The 15,934-nt window shown below is 43.7% G+C and overlaps 1 protein-coding gene across 1 annotated transcript in view; it reads right to left on the bottom strand.

Moving 5' to 3' along the window:
- Nucleotides 1–1,924: 1,924 nt before the first annotated feature.
- Nucleotides 1,925–15,934, bottom strand: part of LOC120934022 (vomeronasal type-2 receptor 26-like) — a 40,719-nt gene continuing 26,709 nt past the window's right edge. Inside the window, exons 3-5 of the mRNA XM_040347323.1 lie at nt 14,955–15,182; nt 8,670–8,793; nt 1,925–2,832 (exon numbers count right to left, since the gene is read on the bottom strand). Coding sequence (XP_040203257.1) covers nt 1,925–2,832; nt 8,670–8,793; nt 14,955–15,182 — 1,260 coding nt within the window. The remainder of the gene's footprint in view (nt 2,833–8,669; nt 8,794–14,954; nt 15,183–15,934) is intronic.

A 15,934-nucleotide genomic window follows, 5' to 3' on the forward strand; every position in this document is an offset into this window, starting at 1 on the left:
ACCCACAGATCCCAGCCCCCCATGTGAATGGGTGTCGGTTACATTGTACCCCTACACACTCACCCAAAAAAGTGTCAAAATGATTAAAATGACAGTAGACAATTTGGGACAAGTCCTTGACATCAGAGACCCATTTCCCGATTGGCTGAAAGGAGGAAGAGGAAGGAGAGAGAAGCCACCATGATGCCAGCAGCAAAAGAGGAAGCCGCCCATAATGTGGGGGGTTGCGTTGCATTTATTACAAAATATGATTTTTCTATAAGACTCATAGCATTCTGGTTTAAGGCCTCGTACACACGATAGGTTAACCAGAGGACAACAGTCTAAAGGACCGTTTTCATTGGTCAAAACCAATCGTGTGTGGGCCCCATAGGTTATTTAACCATAGGTTAAAAAAAAGCCAACTTGCTTTAAAACTAACCTATGGATTGATAACCGATAGGTCAAAACCGATCGTTAGTAGGCAAAACCATTGGTTAAAAATCCATGCATGCTCAGAATCAAGTCAACGCATGCTTGGAAGCATTGAACTTCGTTTTTTTTAGCACGTCGTTGTGTTTTACGTCACCGCGTTCTGACACAAACGGTTATTTAACCTATGGTGTGTAGGCGTGACGGACCATCAGTCAGCTTCATCGGTTAACCCAGTGTTTCTCAATTCCAGTCCTCAGGCCCCCCCAACAGGTCAGGTTTTCAGGATTTCCCTCAGATGAAAAGGTTGTGGTGATTACTAAGGCAGTGAAACTGATCAAATCACCTGTGCAAAATAATGGAAATCCTGAAAACCTGACCTGTTGGGGGGGCCTGAGGACTGGAATTGAGAAACACTGGGTTAACCTAAGACAACGGTCCTTCAGACCGTTGTCCTCTGGTTAATCTATGGCCCCGTACACACGACCGAGGAACTCGACGTGCCAAACACATCGAGTTCCTCGTCGAGTTTAGTGTTGAAGCCGCCGAGGATCTCGGCGGGCCGACTTTTCCCATTGACTAAACGAGAAAATAGAGAACATGTTCTCTATTTGGCCCGACAAGTTCCTCGTCGGCTTCCTCGCTGAAAAGTGTACACACGACCGAGTTTCTCGGCAGAATATGGCTAGGACCGAGTTTCTGGCTGAATTCTGCCGAGAAACTCGGTCGTGTGTATGGGGACTATCGTGTGTATGGGGCTTTACAGACACAGAACTTCTCAAACAAATGCTGTTGGGTACAATGGGAACGCAGATACCATTGTATTCAATTGACAGTTTGTACAGGCTATTGTCTCTATAGCTACAGTAAACAAGTAAGAGTGCCTTTCAAACTGAAGCTGCCGAGATGTAGGTTAGTTGGTTGTTAAGGTAATCAAGTTTGTAACCATTGTGAACAAGCTGACATATAAAACTAATTTTGATAGACTTATGATGCCTTTAACAGGAGCCACTCATCGTGCATTAACACCAAAAGACTCTCATCTGTAATAAGCGCACAAGAAGGTGCCTGATCTCCAGAAGCCTTGTTGTCAATGGAGATCACAAACACAGTAACTGGAGCTAAGTAACTTTTACGTGTATTTCTAATGTTACAGACCATAGGCTGTTTCTTTGCTAGGCATTTTGCTTGTTATAGATATCTGTCAGTCTTCTTCTAAATTCCTAATATTGTAATAGTTTTGTATGTACAGCATTTTTGTACAGTAAAAGCACATTTACACCCTCCAGAGGTCTGAGTTTCCTTTCTTATACCACAAAGTAACCTTGTTAGACAGAATCAGGCAAGACGGGGGTTATGTGGGTGCACTGTTTGCCGCCCCCCAAAACAAATCTCCACAGCCACCACTGATTCTAGTGTAGACCACTTTGTACTTTAATAGACAGGAAATAACAGGATCCATGTTAAGTAACTAAGTGGTATCTATTGACATCCTAAAAAGTACTGACATGAATTATGATTTGACCTTATCGAAAATATTTTTTCTTGTATTTCTCTGAGGCTGTATGATAATTATATAACATTTAGGAAAAAATATACATCCCAACAATCCAGCACTGGAGGTCAGTATGGCGAATACCTCCACAGCCACCATGTATTTCCCTCTGGTGCTCAGATAGGCCGGGATCATGGCAATCCAGACACTGCAGAACACCAGCATGCTGAAGGTGATGTACTTGGCCTCATTAAAACTGTCCGGTAATGTCCTCACCATGAAAGCCAGAAGAAAACTCACAGCTGCCAGAAACCCCAAATAACCCAACATAGAGTAGAAGCCGATAACTGACCCTTCATTACACTGAATGATGATCTTCCCAGGATAGGAGTCCATGTCATACTCTTGGTAGGGAGGAGACACCGACAACCAAACAACACAGATCAGAACTTGGACAGAGGAGCCGATTATGACAACAGAATTAGAAGTCTTCTCTCCCACCCACTTCTTCCAGTAGCTTCCGGGTTTGGAGGCTCTGAAGGCAATGCAGACTGTGATAGTCTTGGCCAGAACAGAAGACACAGCGATGGAGAAGAAGATCCCAAAGGATATTTGTCTCAGCATGCAGGTTATATCCACAGGACGTCCGAGGAAGAAGAAGACGCAGAGGAAGCTCAGCAAGATGGCGTTCAGGAGGATGAAGCTCACTGTCCGGTTATTGGCTTTCACAATTGGAGTGTCCCGGAATATAATAAACAGTGTCAGTATAGAGAGAGTTTCCGCAGAACATAATATAGAGATAAAATAAAAAGCTAGAGCTATGATGTTTGTCTCATAAGAGAGATAGTCATATGTTTTGGGAATACAGGTGATTTTTCTCTTATCCGGCAACGTGTCAACAGGACATTGGTGGCAGATGTCGCTGTCTGTGGGAGAAAAAAGCACAAAGTACAAACTTTCCATTATTAAATTCAATAAAATCATAAACAACTTAACACATACTAGATACAGCATTATATCTTACAGAAGAAGTTTTTTTTTTAAATGTTCTATGACCTCCATGATTAAGAGCCTCAATGGTGAAATGCGTTGGAGGAGGAACACGATCTTTTGGATTGTGTTTTATATGATGAATTGCTTGCTGTGAAACAAATGCTATTAAAAAAAATGAAGGATTTGACAAGACTGCATCTCTTATCTGTATATAATCTCATCTGTAGGGTAGACCATTGCCAACAAGAGGAAAAGTGATAAGAAATTCTAAAATGTGGAGTTGTGACTAGAGAAAGTTATGAGGATAATTCTCTTAAAGGAAATACCTTTTCTATGACGACTGTCAATTTGTAAATATTTTGAGACCAATTTGCTAAATGAGTTGAGAATAATCATTACAAAAATGTGTGAATATTCACTGCAATTATCCAATCATGAGAAAAGCAAATCGCAATGCAGACACTTTTTACGAGTGATATTTACATTATCATTTTTGAGTGAAGAGTCTCAGCTCCTTTCATACGTAAATCAAATCGTGCTGTGTTGTCATTCCAAACAGAAAGTTAGGAGCCCCCTGGATTTCTGGCATTTCAACATGTATTTTTCTTCTTTTTTTTTTTTCAGGGACATATTTATTTATTTATTTTTAAGTATATTTTTGTGCGTGTACTCGAGAGAGGAGCCAGACTGCAGGAGTTGGGAGTAGGCAGGCCTCCCCCAGAGGCAATCTGCCACCTTTCTCCATGCCCTGGGTGGCAATGGCGGGTGTGTGAGGGGGTCCTCCCACACAGCCCGCCCTACCTGCTCCACTTTGAAGCCCAACGGGGCAGAGGGACTCCCTATAAGGGAGTGAGAGGATTAGCCCACTCAACCAGCCCTGTTAGTCCTTCGCCTCTCTTTTTAGAGACCGCGTGGTTAAAGTGTGTGCATGTTAACCCAATTTCGAGTGCGTGTAAGTGTGGTGGTTTTTGTGGGAGGGGGGTGGGCGTACTAAGCGCAGGCTTACCTTGCATAGCACACCCACCGGGAGCCGGGCTGAGACCACCAAACTCAATTCACATGTAGCTGAGACCGAGATCCGAACCCCTAGCTGCAGAGGTGAATGGCTTGTCAGCGCAGTGCCAATCGCATTGAGCCACCGCAGCTCCCTAACATGTATTTTTCTGTACTTAAAGAGTTTTTATAGTGATAGATACAGTAGTGATGGGCCGAATACCCCTCGGTTCGGTTCGCACCAGAACTCCCAAACAGGGAAAAAGTTCAGACCCGAGCTGTGAACTCTATTAAAGTCTATGGGACCAGAATATGAAGAATCAAAAGCCCTCATTTTATAGGCTTTTATGCAAGGTGTTGGTCATAAAAAGGGTATGGAGGCCTGGGGTACCAATGCAATTTTTTTTTTAAAAAAGATCGTTTAACGGAGCAGTGATTTTAATGATGCTTAACCACTTAACCCCCGGACCATATTGCTAGTCAAAGACCAGAGCACTTTTTGCGATTCGGCACTGTGTCGCTTTAACTGACAATTGCGCGGTCGTGCGATGTGGCTCCCAAACAAAATTTGCGTCCTTTTTTCCCCACAAATAGAGCTTTCTTTTGGTGGTATTTGATCACCTCTGCGGTTTTTATTTTTTGCTCAAAAAAAAAAAAAATAGAGCGACAATTTTGAAAAAAAATAATATTTTTTACTTTTTGCTATAATAAATATCCCCCAAAAATATATAAAAAACATTTTTTTCCTCTGTTTAGGCCTATATGTATTCTTCTACATATGTTTCGTAAAAAAAAAATCGCAATAAGTGTTTATTGATTGGTTTGCGCAAAAGTTATAGCGTTTACAAAATAGGGGATATTTTATGGCATTTTTATTAATATTTTTTTTTTACTAGTAATGGCGGCGATCAGTTTTTTTTTCGGTACTGCGACATTATGGCCGACACTTTGGACACTTTTGACACATTTTTGGGACTATTGGCATTTTTATAGCGATCAGTGCTATAAAAATGCATTGGATTACTATAAAAATGCCACTGGCAGTGAAGGGGTTAATACTAGGGGGCGGGGAAGGGGTTAAGTATGTCCCTGGGTGTGTCCTAACTGTAGGGGGTGGCCTCACTAGGGGAAATCACTGATCTTCTGTTCATACATTGTATGAACAGAAGATCAGCATTTCTCTCCCTGACGGGACCGGGAGCTGTGTGTTTACACACACAGCTCCCGGTCCTCGCTCTATAACGAGCGATCGCATGTGCCGGCGGCGATCGCGCCCCGCCAGGCACGCGCACGGGAGTCGGCCACCCCTAGTGGCCTGCACAAGAGCCAACGTTATTGTATGGGCTCTCGCGCAGGGGAGCCGACCTGCCGCCCTAAAACGATGGCGGCTGGTTGGCAACTAGTTAAAGTGTAACAATAAAAATGAAAATGTCATTTTGATATAGTGCCTGGGGGGGGTCCCCTTAGTATGGCTGTAAAATGGCACATCTTTAGCATGTATAAAACCTGCTGAAGCAAAACTGACATTTGTAAAGCAAATTAAATTACATTTAACCACTTGAGGACCCCTTCACGCCGATATACGTCGGCAGAAGGGCATGGCTGGGCACAGGCATGTACAGGTACGCCGCCTTTAGGAGCCCAGCCGTGGGTCGCGCACGCACCGCTGGCAGCACGCTCTCGACCTAGTCCTGAGCTCCGTGACTGTGCCCACGGGGCCCGCTGACCCGATCGCCACCGGTGTCCCTCGATTGGGACACAGGAGCTGAAGAACGGGGGATAGGTGAGTGTAAACAAACCTTCCCCGTTCTTCTCTGTGGCTTGTCACTGATCGTCTGTTCCCTATCATAGAGAATGACGATCAGTGACGTCACACGTCCAGCCACACCCCCCTACAGTAAGAAAAACACAATAGGACACACTTAACTCCTTTAGCGCCCCCTAGTGGTTAACCCCTTCACTGCCATAAACTATGCCCTATTTTGTAAACGCTATAACTTTTGCGCAAACCAATCAATAAACGCTTATTGCAATTTTTTACCAAAAATATATAGAAGAATGCTTATTGGCCTAAACTGAGGGAAAAATATATATATATTTTTTGGGGATATTTATTATAGCAAAAAGTAAAAAATATTGAATATTTTTTTTAAATTGTCGCTCTATTTTTGTTTATAGTGCAAACAATAAAAAACACAGAGGTTATCAAATACCACCAAAAGAAAGATCTATTTGTGGGGAAAAAAGGACGCCAATTTTGTTTGGGAGCCACGTCGCACGACCGCACGATTGTCAGTTAAAGTGACGCAGTGCCGAATTGCAAAAAGGGGCCAGGTCCTTAACCTGCATAATGGTCCGAGGCTTAAGAGGTTAAACTGATTATCATGGCTGCAAGCCATTGCCAGAAATACAAAAAAATGAAAAAAAAAAAACAGCGCCCCCCCCTCCTGAAACATGCCAGGCTACATGCCCTCAACATGGTGACATCACCTGGTGGTGGTGCCCTTACCTATTTAAGAACTGTCAGATCAAGGAGCAGACATTCGGTAGTAGCATTCCTCATGGGCGGAATGTTTTTTTTTTTCTTTTTTCAGGTCCAACGATGCAGCAGATGTCATGATTGACGATGGATCTACAATGGGGGACATGTTTTTTTTTTATTATTTAATAAAGAAATTGTCAAAAACTGCTTTCTGTCTTTAATTATTTTTGACACTTTTTTTAGAGAATGAGTAGGGATACGATGTACCCCATACTCATTCACATGGGGGGGGGGGCAGGATCTGGGGGCCCTCTTCTTAATAAGATTCTGACAAGCCTCCCACCTGCAGATCCCCACAACCACCACCCAGGGTTGTCAAGAAGAGGCCCTTGTCCCCATCAACATAGGGATAACTTGCTTTGGGGTGGGGGGCAGAGCCTCCCTATTCCAAAGCACCCCTCTAGGTTGAGGGCATGTGGTCTGGTATGGTTCAGGAGGGGGGGTTGCTGGCTAGACCCCTCCTTTCTTTACCTGCTGGGCTGCATGCTCAGGTAAGGATCTGGTATGGATTTTGGGGGCACCACACGCCATTTTCCTTCTTTAAATTTTTGGCAACACGAGCCGAACCCCCCCCCCCCCCCCGTTCGGTTCGCACCAGAACCTTCGAACAAACCGATCGTTCGCGCAAACATTTAGAACCCCATTGACGTCTATGGGACTCGAACGTTCAAATTCAAAAGTGCTCATTTTAAAGCCTAATATGCAAGTTATTGTCGTAAAACGTCTTTGAGAACCCGAGTCTTGCCCCAGGGAACATGTTTCAATGGCGCAGTGATTTTAATGATGCTTAAATAAAAATAAAACAAAATGAAAAATTCCTTTAAATATCGTACCTGCTGGGTGTCTATAGTATGCCTGTGAAGTGGCACGTGTTTAGAACTGTCCCTGCACACAATGAGATTACTATAAGAAAAAAGTAATTTAATACTGCTTGCGGCTTTAATGTAATGTCTGGTCCCTGCAATATGGATGAAAATCATTGAGAAAAATAGCACAGACGCAGACAGTACACACACCATGTAGCTTTATGGTGAACACTGCAGAGGACACAGACAGTGCACACCACGTAGCTTTAGGTGCAAACTACAGAGCACACGTGCAGTACACACCAAGTAGCTTTATGGTGCACATTGCAGAGGACACAGGCAATACACCACGTAAGAATACTGCAGCTAGCACAATCACCTGCCTGCCAGTAAATTAGGAAGGGCTGATCTAGCTAAACTATACAGTGTATAAATATATGTACAACACCTGGGATGCATATATATCCTCTACACACTGTAACCTTAACTGACTAGCCTGCCTGCTCTATCTACCTAGAAAAAATGACACTCTCTCTCTCTCTGTTCTCTCTTAACCACCGCAACACACTACACAAGGCCGACCTGCAGGCAGACTTTTATAGTGTGGGGCGTGTACTAAACCCCCTGAGCAATAATTGGCCAAAGCCACCCTGGCTTTGGCCAATTATGGCTCTCTGTTTTTTGCAAGCTGTAATTGGCCAAGCATGCGGGTCATAGTGCATGCTTGGCCAATCATCAGCCAGCAATGCACTGCGATGCCGCAGTGAATTATGGGCTGTGAAGCGTAACTCGAATTTGGCGCGAACGGCCCAAAACTTTCGTAATTCGACGAACGATCGAACATACGATGTTCGACTCGAACATGAGTTCGACTCGAATACGGAGCTCATCCCTACTGACTGGCAACAGTATGTAAAAATAATAATATTTATTATTCATTTTTTTTTTTTATATTTTGTTTTCTTTGTGTAGGATTTTTTTTCTATTTTTTTTTTACATACTCTCATCAGAGGAGTTCAGTGTCACCATAGTGACAGCATACTACTCTGGGGGGGCGGGTGGCTTTCATTCATGACTCATTGTTTACTATTGTGATACTGTGATTGGCCCAGGAACCATGTGATCACTGGCAACCAATCACAGATGATACACTCTAGTAAACAAAGATGTTGTAAATAGATTCCATTCATGACTATAGTTTATTAGGTGTCATGTGATGGCACAGCAATGTGGTATCCGGACCGCTGTGTGCACCGCCATGTAGAGTGGACACAGCTGTTGCTGATTGTACCACTGCACATGTGGGTACATTGCTGTGCCTGGGGGGGCTGCCCATCAGCAGTAAATGTTGTGCTGGTGGTCGCCATTGTTAAACTTGATAGCCATGTGTCTTTTTTTGAACCCGACTATGTTAATGTGTATATATTACCTGTTTTATTTGAGATTTCCCCATCAGAACACGGCACACAGTGATAGCAGCAGATATGGATTCCTTCAGTCGGAACCTTCCTAGATCCTGGAGGACAAGGGTAACCACACCGAGCCTTGGGAACCTGAAAGGAATGTATTTTTAGGTGGGATCAGATTAGCCCTTCAAAAAAATATGGATAGAGGTGAGAGGGATTAGAACCCCTGTTTTTTTTTTTAAAGCTACCTCCCCCATTAGGGACATTCACCCTTTCTATTTGTCCTGCTTATCATAATCATCAAAAGTGAAAGTAAAAGAAAATCCCCCAATTTTGGGTTGTCCGGGGAAAAATTACGGGGGAGGGGGGGATCTTCCAATGGGGGCACTAGTTCTGGTAACATGGGAGGCCCTGACCTTTACCCAGCATTTGACCTCCTTTTACCAATTGCGATAACCCCTTGGAGGAGCTGGGACTGGTCTGGGACATTCCCCAATGTCGGGGGTTTCGGCCACATTTAGAGGTGCATTAGGTCAGGTTTAGAGGGGCTAGGTAGGGGGAGGGGGCAGGTTCCCCAGCTCCTGTGGGGCAGTGGGTGTTTGGGTGCGGGGTCTTGGTGGGTACAGGAGGACATTGGGGATCTCTGTTGTAGGGGCTGCTTCTGGGGGCTAAGGGTAGGGTGACCAGACATCCCCTGTTTCCGGGAACAGTCCCCGAATTGAGGACACTCTCCCCGGACCAAGTCTGTCCGCGGTTTTGTCCCCGGATTGGATTTGAACAGGGGCTCTGGGCAATTTCAATGGTAGTCAGTGCAGAATAAAAAATCTGAATTACACACCCCGCCTCGCCGCCCCTACTAGCTTAGGGGGTGTATATTTTTCTATTATCTGTTCCCCTTTCTGATGATCATGTGCTGGTCGGAGAGGAGGGAGTATTTATTCAGCTAAAAGCCGCTCGGTTGTTATGCCGGAGGACCGGGAGGGGACATCCCCCCTTCCGCCGCCTCTCGCCGCTCTGACCGGGCGTCCTGTCCCACCGGGAGACTCGATCCTCGATTCTGCAGCTCCAGTGTTCAGTCGCAGACTGAAACTAAGCCGTAAACGACTTTGATTCAGTCTCCGCAATGTAAACACGGAAGTGACGTCACTTCCGGGTTTCTCGGCTGCCAATGGCGCCGGATTTAAAAAAATACACAGTATTCAGAATGGCCATTTACGGTGATCTGAATACTTTGAAGTGCAAAGGAGAGACCCCCGATCCCTCCATAAAGAGTACCTGTCACCACCTATTACTGTCACAATGGATGTTCACATTCCTTGTGACAGCAATAAAAGTGATCAAAATGTAAAAAAAAAACACAATTTTAATATTATAAAAATAAATAAAATAAATAAGATTTTTTTTAAAGCGCTTTCCCCCCCGCGAGCTCGCGCAACAAAGAAAATGCATAGGGAAGTCGCGCCCGCATATAAAAACGGTGTTCAAATCACACATTTGAACATATCGCTGCGATCGTCAGAGCGAGAGCAATAATTCTAGCACTAGACCTCCTCTGTAACTCTAACCTGGTAACCGTAAAAAAAGTTTAAAGCATCACGCCTATGGAGATTTTTAGGTACCGTAGTTTGTCGCCATTCCACGAGTGCGTCTATTTACTCGGCGTAACATTATCTTTCACATTACACAAAAAAATTGGGCTAACTTTACTTTTTAATTTTTTAGAAAATTCACGAAAGTTAATTTTTCCCAAAAAGTTGCGTTTAAAACACCGCCGCACAAATACCGTCCGACATAAAATATTTCAACAATCGCCATTTTATTCTCTAGATTCTCTGCTAAAATATATATAATGTTTGGGGATTCTAAGTAATTTTTTAGCAAAACATATGGGGCCAGATTCAGAAAAGAGATTCAACGGCGTATCTCCTGATACGCCGTCGTATCTCTGAGTTCGTCCGGTCATATCTATGCGCCTGATTCATAGAATCAGTTACGCATAGATATCCCTAAGATCCGACAGGTGTAAGTGTCTTACACAGTCGGATCGTAGGCTGCAATTTCAGGCTGGCCGCTAGGTGGCGCTTCCGTATGTTTTACGCGAGGAATATGCAAATGAGGATTTACGCCGATTCAGAAACGAACGACCGCCCGGCGGTTTTTTTTTTTGTCGTTTGCGTTCGGCTTTTTTCGGCGTATAGTTACCCCTGCTATATGAGGCGTAGCTAATGTTAAGTATGGCCGTCGTTCCCGCGCCATGTTTTGAAATTTTACGTCGTTTGCGTAAGTTGTTCGTGAATACGGATGGACGTAATTTACGTTCACGTCGAAAGCATGATGATTTGCCAATGTCATTTGGAGCATGCGCACTGGGATTCAGTCGCGGCCGGCGCATGCGCAGTTCTTTTTAGGCGCGGGGACGTGCTTCATTTAAATCAGGGATATGCAATTAGCGGACCTCCAGCTGTTACAAAACTACAAGTTCCATCCTGCCTCTGCCTCTGGGTGTCATGCTTGTGGCTGTCAGAGTCTTGCTATGCCTCATGGGAAGTGTATTTCTGCAACAGCTGGAGGTCCACTAATTGCATATCCCTGATTTAAATGATACACGTCCCCTACCCGCCGAATTTGAATTCCGCCGGGAGATTTACGCTACGCCGTCGCAACTTTACAGGCAAGTGCTTTGTGAATATAGCACTTGCCTGAAAAACTTGCGGCGGCGTAACGTAAATGAGATATGTTACGCCAGCAGAAAGATCCGCTGATCTTTCTGAATCTGGCCCACGGATTTTAACTTGTAAACACCAAATGTCAGAAATAGGCTTAGGCATGAAAGGGTTAATATATGTGTAGGCTCCATCGGACATTTTCTGTCGGAATTTTCCGAAAAACAAAAATGTGAGAGCTGTTTCTCCAATTTTCCGACCAAAAAAGTTCTTGTCGGAAATTACAATCGTCCTTCCAACGCACAAATATCCTACGCAGGCTCGGAACTTAATTTTTCTCAGCCCGTCATAGTAATGTACGTCACTGCTTTCTTGACGGTCAAAATTTCAGACAACATTTGTGTGACTGTGTGTACGCAACACAAGTTTGAGCCAACATTCAATCGGAAAAAAATTCACGGTTTTGTTGTCGGAATTTCCAATCGCGTGTACGCGGCATGAGTTTATTTCATGTCGTTAACTATTTACTTACCTGCAGTATAGTTACAGTTAAAATTGTGAAATTATTACATCAGATAATAGTAATAGTAAATAGTCAAACAGTTACACCCTCAGCATCAACCCATGTTACCCAGATTTTATCATTTTTTTTGAACAGTTGCGGCTAGCATAAGTTAGTTTATAGATAGACAGGACTTTATTAATTGTCATTTTCCACTCAGCTACATCAGGCGGTGAGGGTGATTATCATTTTATCTAGCATAAAAGGCAGTATAAAAATGTAACAATTTCATGTAGCGTGACTCCTCTTTCCAATTTATGTCAGTGACCCCCAGGAGTAATATAAGGGGATCTATCATTTTTTTGGTGTGACAATTAGTGAAGAGTAAATTTGGAGAACTGTTGATTCATCACTTTTATGTTGTAGAGGATTTTAGGAAACCAACACAAGTCATGTTTCTCCATCCATGCCGAATTACAGCAGGAAGTATGAATTCATACATTAGCATCAAAACATAGCAACAAAAAATGTTCTTTCATATTAGCATGTGTACGCTATGACTTGAACATTTGTGGACCTTCACATCTACCTTCACATCTATTAAATGTCAATGTACATCCCATTCTAAGGCATGGCCATTAATATGGACCCTCATCCACCTTTTTAAACATTTCCAGGCACACAAAGGCATTTTCCCTTCTCCTTCTTCATAAATCCAACCTCCAAATCCCAGCTTAGGTTCTTCCATCAAGATACAGCTTTCTCCAGTCTAGACCCAGGAACCAGGTTTTGCAGCTGAGCACCTAAGGACTAGACAACACCAGCTTAGGTGCAAACTGGAACTCAAACCTCTATTGTAAATTCACACTTAAGGTCAGGTAAGCTTGTTCACATTATAGTATGGAATGAAAACTGTAAACAGGAGTTTAATTAACATAGCTTAGGAACAAAAAAGTTGTATGCCCAAGCAGAGAATAGAGTTTGAAGGTGCAAGACAATCAATCAAACATCTAATTTACAAATAATAGAACATGTTTCTATTACATAAACAGTATAAAACTACTTATACGATTAGGGCAAAAACAGCCCTGTGGTCATAATAGCAACCGCTCTGTCTCTGCTACTCCTCTCTGTCAATCCCTCCACTGGCTTCCGCTCACCCAACAAATTAAATTCAAAATACTAACTACTACCTACAAAGCCGCCCACATCTCTGCCCCCAGCTACATCAATGACCTAGTCTCTAAATACCAACCTAATCGTTCTCTTCGTTTTTCTCAAGACCTGCTCTCTAGCGTTCTCATCACCTGCTCCCATGCTTGTCTCCAGGACTTTTCCTCTCCAAGCCTATGAAACTCCTTACCCCAATCTGTCCGTCTATCTCCTTCTCTATTATCTTTTAGAGGATCCCTTAAAACTCTCGTCTTCAGGGAAGCCTATCCTTCCCACACCTAACAATTGTATTTTCATTTTTGTCCATCTGATCATCCCCCACTCCTGTATTGAATTGTATTGTGACTGCACTGTCTTCCCTGATGTAAAGCACTGTGCAAACTGTTGGCGCTATATAAATCCTGTATAATAATAATAATAATAATAATAATAATAATACAAAAGAATGGTTGTCTCTACATGTTTCACCAAAAATGTAGCTTCTTGTGGAGCTTTTGTAGGACCTTTTTTAAAAACATTACCACCTTTCAAAATGGTCACGGTTCCAAATGATCCCCAAGACCCACCAAGAGGTCCAGTGGGGGACGTCTGTGCCACAAAAGTGAGGGAGTAACACATGTTATCTCAAGAAGTTTAGCAAATTGATCGATCAATATTCAAATCCTTCTCCCGAATGCAAACGTTGTCTAATGACGGAAAATCTCAGGGTACTTGTGCCATCTGAGCACTCCCTTTTTTCAATTTGCCACTGTTCCTTAGCTCAGTATCAATATGTCACCTTGTAACCAGGGAAGATCAAAACTTAAATTGATCTGTCCCAAGGGATTAACCCTTTTGAACATGTACAGTAGGTGCCGCTGATTTTGTATATCCAGTGCGATGGATATCGCCGCTGTGAGGCTGTGCTTCTCGCGCTCATGGCCCCCACGAGATGCAGCGCATCCATAGGAATGCAATGTGGGTGGCGAGCGGGAGGAGCGGCAGAGCTCGACGCTGGCTCCCGCAATGGGGGTCGTGGGGCGGCCAATGTTGCGCTGCCTGACCACGATTATGTACAATATCGCGGTCAGGTACTGTATTGAGCCTCACTGATAACAGGATAAGTGGCCACAGCCACTGTGGCCACTATCCAAAATCCTATAGTCAGTAGGCAAGAGGCTACCCTTCATTCCCCTTTCAAAAGCCCCTATCCTGGTTGGGTCTGTCACATCCAGAATGGCCACAATATATGTATTTGGGTAAAAGTTTGTAGACACCTGACTATTACACCTATATGATCTTATTGGACATTCTATTCCAAAAATATGACCAATAATACTGAGTCCTCTCAGCCTTTGTGGCCTTAATTGCCTCTACTCTTTTGGGAAGGATTTTTCTTCCCGCCAGCGCATCGCCTCAGTGTGAAAGCGCTCGGGCTTTCACATTGAGAATGCTGGGGCAGGATTACTTCAGGTGTTATTAATGCAATAATATTTGCGATAAAATGCCTCAAATGAGCCTCTGTGTGAAAGGGGCCTTACTGATCTTAAATTCGAGGTTAGGTTCTTCCATCAAGATACAGCTTCCTTCAGTCTGGACCCAGGAACCAGGTATTGTAGCTGAGCACCTAAGGACTAGACAACACCAGCTTAGGTGCAAACTGGAACTCAAAACACAGGATTTTGGAGTGTGTCTGTTGGAATTTGTGTCTATTCCACCTATTGCCTCTACTGTCTTTAAGATAACATAGTCCTGGCTCTGTGTTCCCCCAGTACAGGAGATGCAGCCATAATCCCGTTTTTGGGGCCTAGGTTGGTCTCTTCTCCAGCAAAATATGTTTCATCACCTAATATGTGACCTGCACCTCCTAAGAACAGGTGTTCTTTCTCTTCAGGGCAGATGACTCAAATCAAGGAACAGAACTATACTACATAGAAAAGGAAGGATGTGAGTCCAAAATACATCAAACACAAACAATGGAAACATCCTACCTTGCCCTGTTTCCAATAGGATACTTCTGCAACCTCCTCTGTCTTGCGTTTACTAAAATCATTAGTCATTTGAACCAATTTCAATACGACATTCCAGTTGCTTGTATCAGGATCAAAAAACACCATGTTTACTAGTATAAACTCACTAGGTAATTCTCCTTTCTCATTGAACATGACGTCTTGGTTGTGGCAGTTCTTGAACTTAACTGTCCGGACGTATCTGTGCAGCTGTTAGAGGAAAAATACGTTGTTTGCAAATTAAAGGAGTTGTAAAGGAAAAAAATGTTTTGCCTAAAATTAATGTCTGCAAGGTAGACAGACAGAATAGTGTAATGATTCTGTTAAAAACAAGTAAATACCTATTAAATTCCTTCATCTATATCACCTCCGGCATTCTAGTTTCTGTTCTCTCATTCACTTCCTGGTTTGCATCGTTCATTCATGTAAGAACTACATTTCCCAGTATGAATTGCGGCACGCCGAGTAATTCACACCTCCGTGAAGTCTCTTAGGCCTCGTACACACGAGGGGACATGTCCGATGAAAACGGTCCGCGGACCGTTTTCATCGGACATGTCCGCTCAGAGATATCTGTCTGATGGTTGTACACACCATCAAACAGAAATCCGCGCAGACAGGATACGCTGTGACGTGGCCGCGCCGTCGTCACGCCGATGATGCGGCGACGTGCGCGACCCTGGAAGGTCAATGCTTCCACGCATGCGTCAAATCACTTTGACGCATGCGAGGGCTTTCGGCCGAGCGGACATGTCCGGTAAGTCGTACAGACGACCGAACATGTCCGACGGACAGGCTTCCAGCGGACATGTTTCTTAGCATGCTTTTTTATTTTCTAAATAGGTATCTTTAACCACTTAAGGACTGCCTCCTGCACATATACGAATGGCACGGCTGGGCACAGGCACGTACCTGTACACCCTCTTTAAGTGCCCAGCCGTGGGTCGTGGGCGAACGCCCGC

Source organism: Rana temporaria, chromosome 1, assembly GCF_905171775.1.
Source record: "Rana temporaria chromosome 1, aRanTem1.1, whole genome shotgun sequence".
NCBI classification, from domain to species: Eukaryota; Metazoa; Chordata; class Amphibia; order Anura; family Ranidae; genus Rana; species Rana temporaria.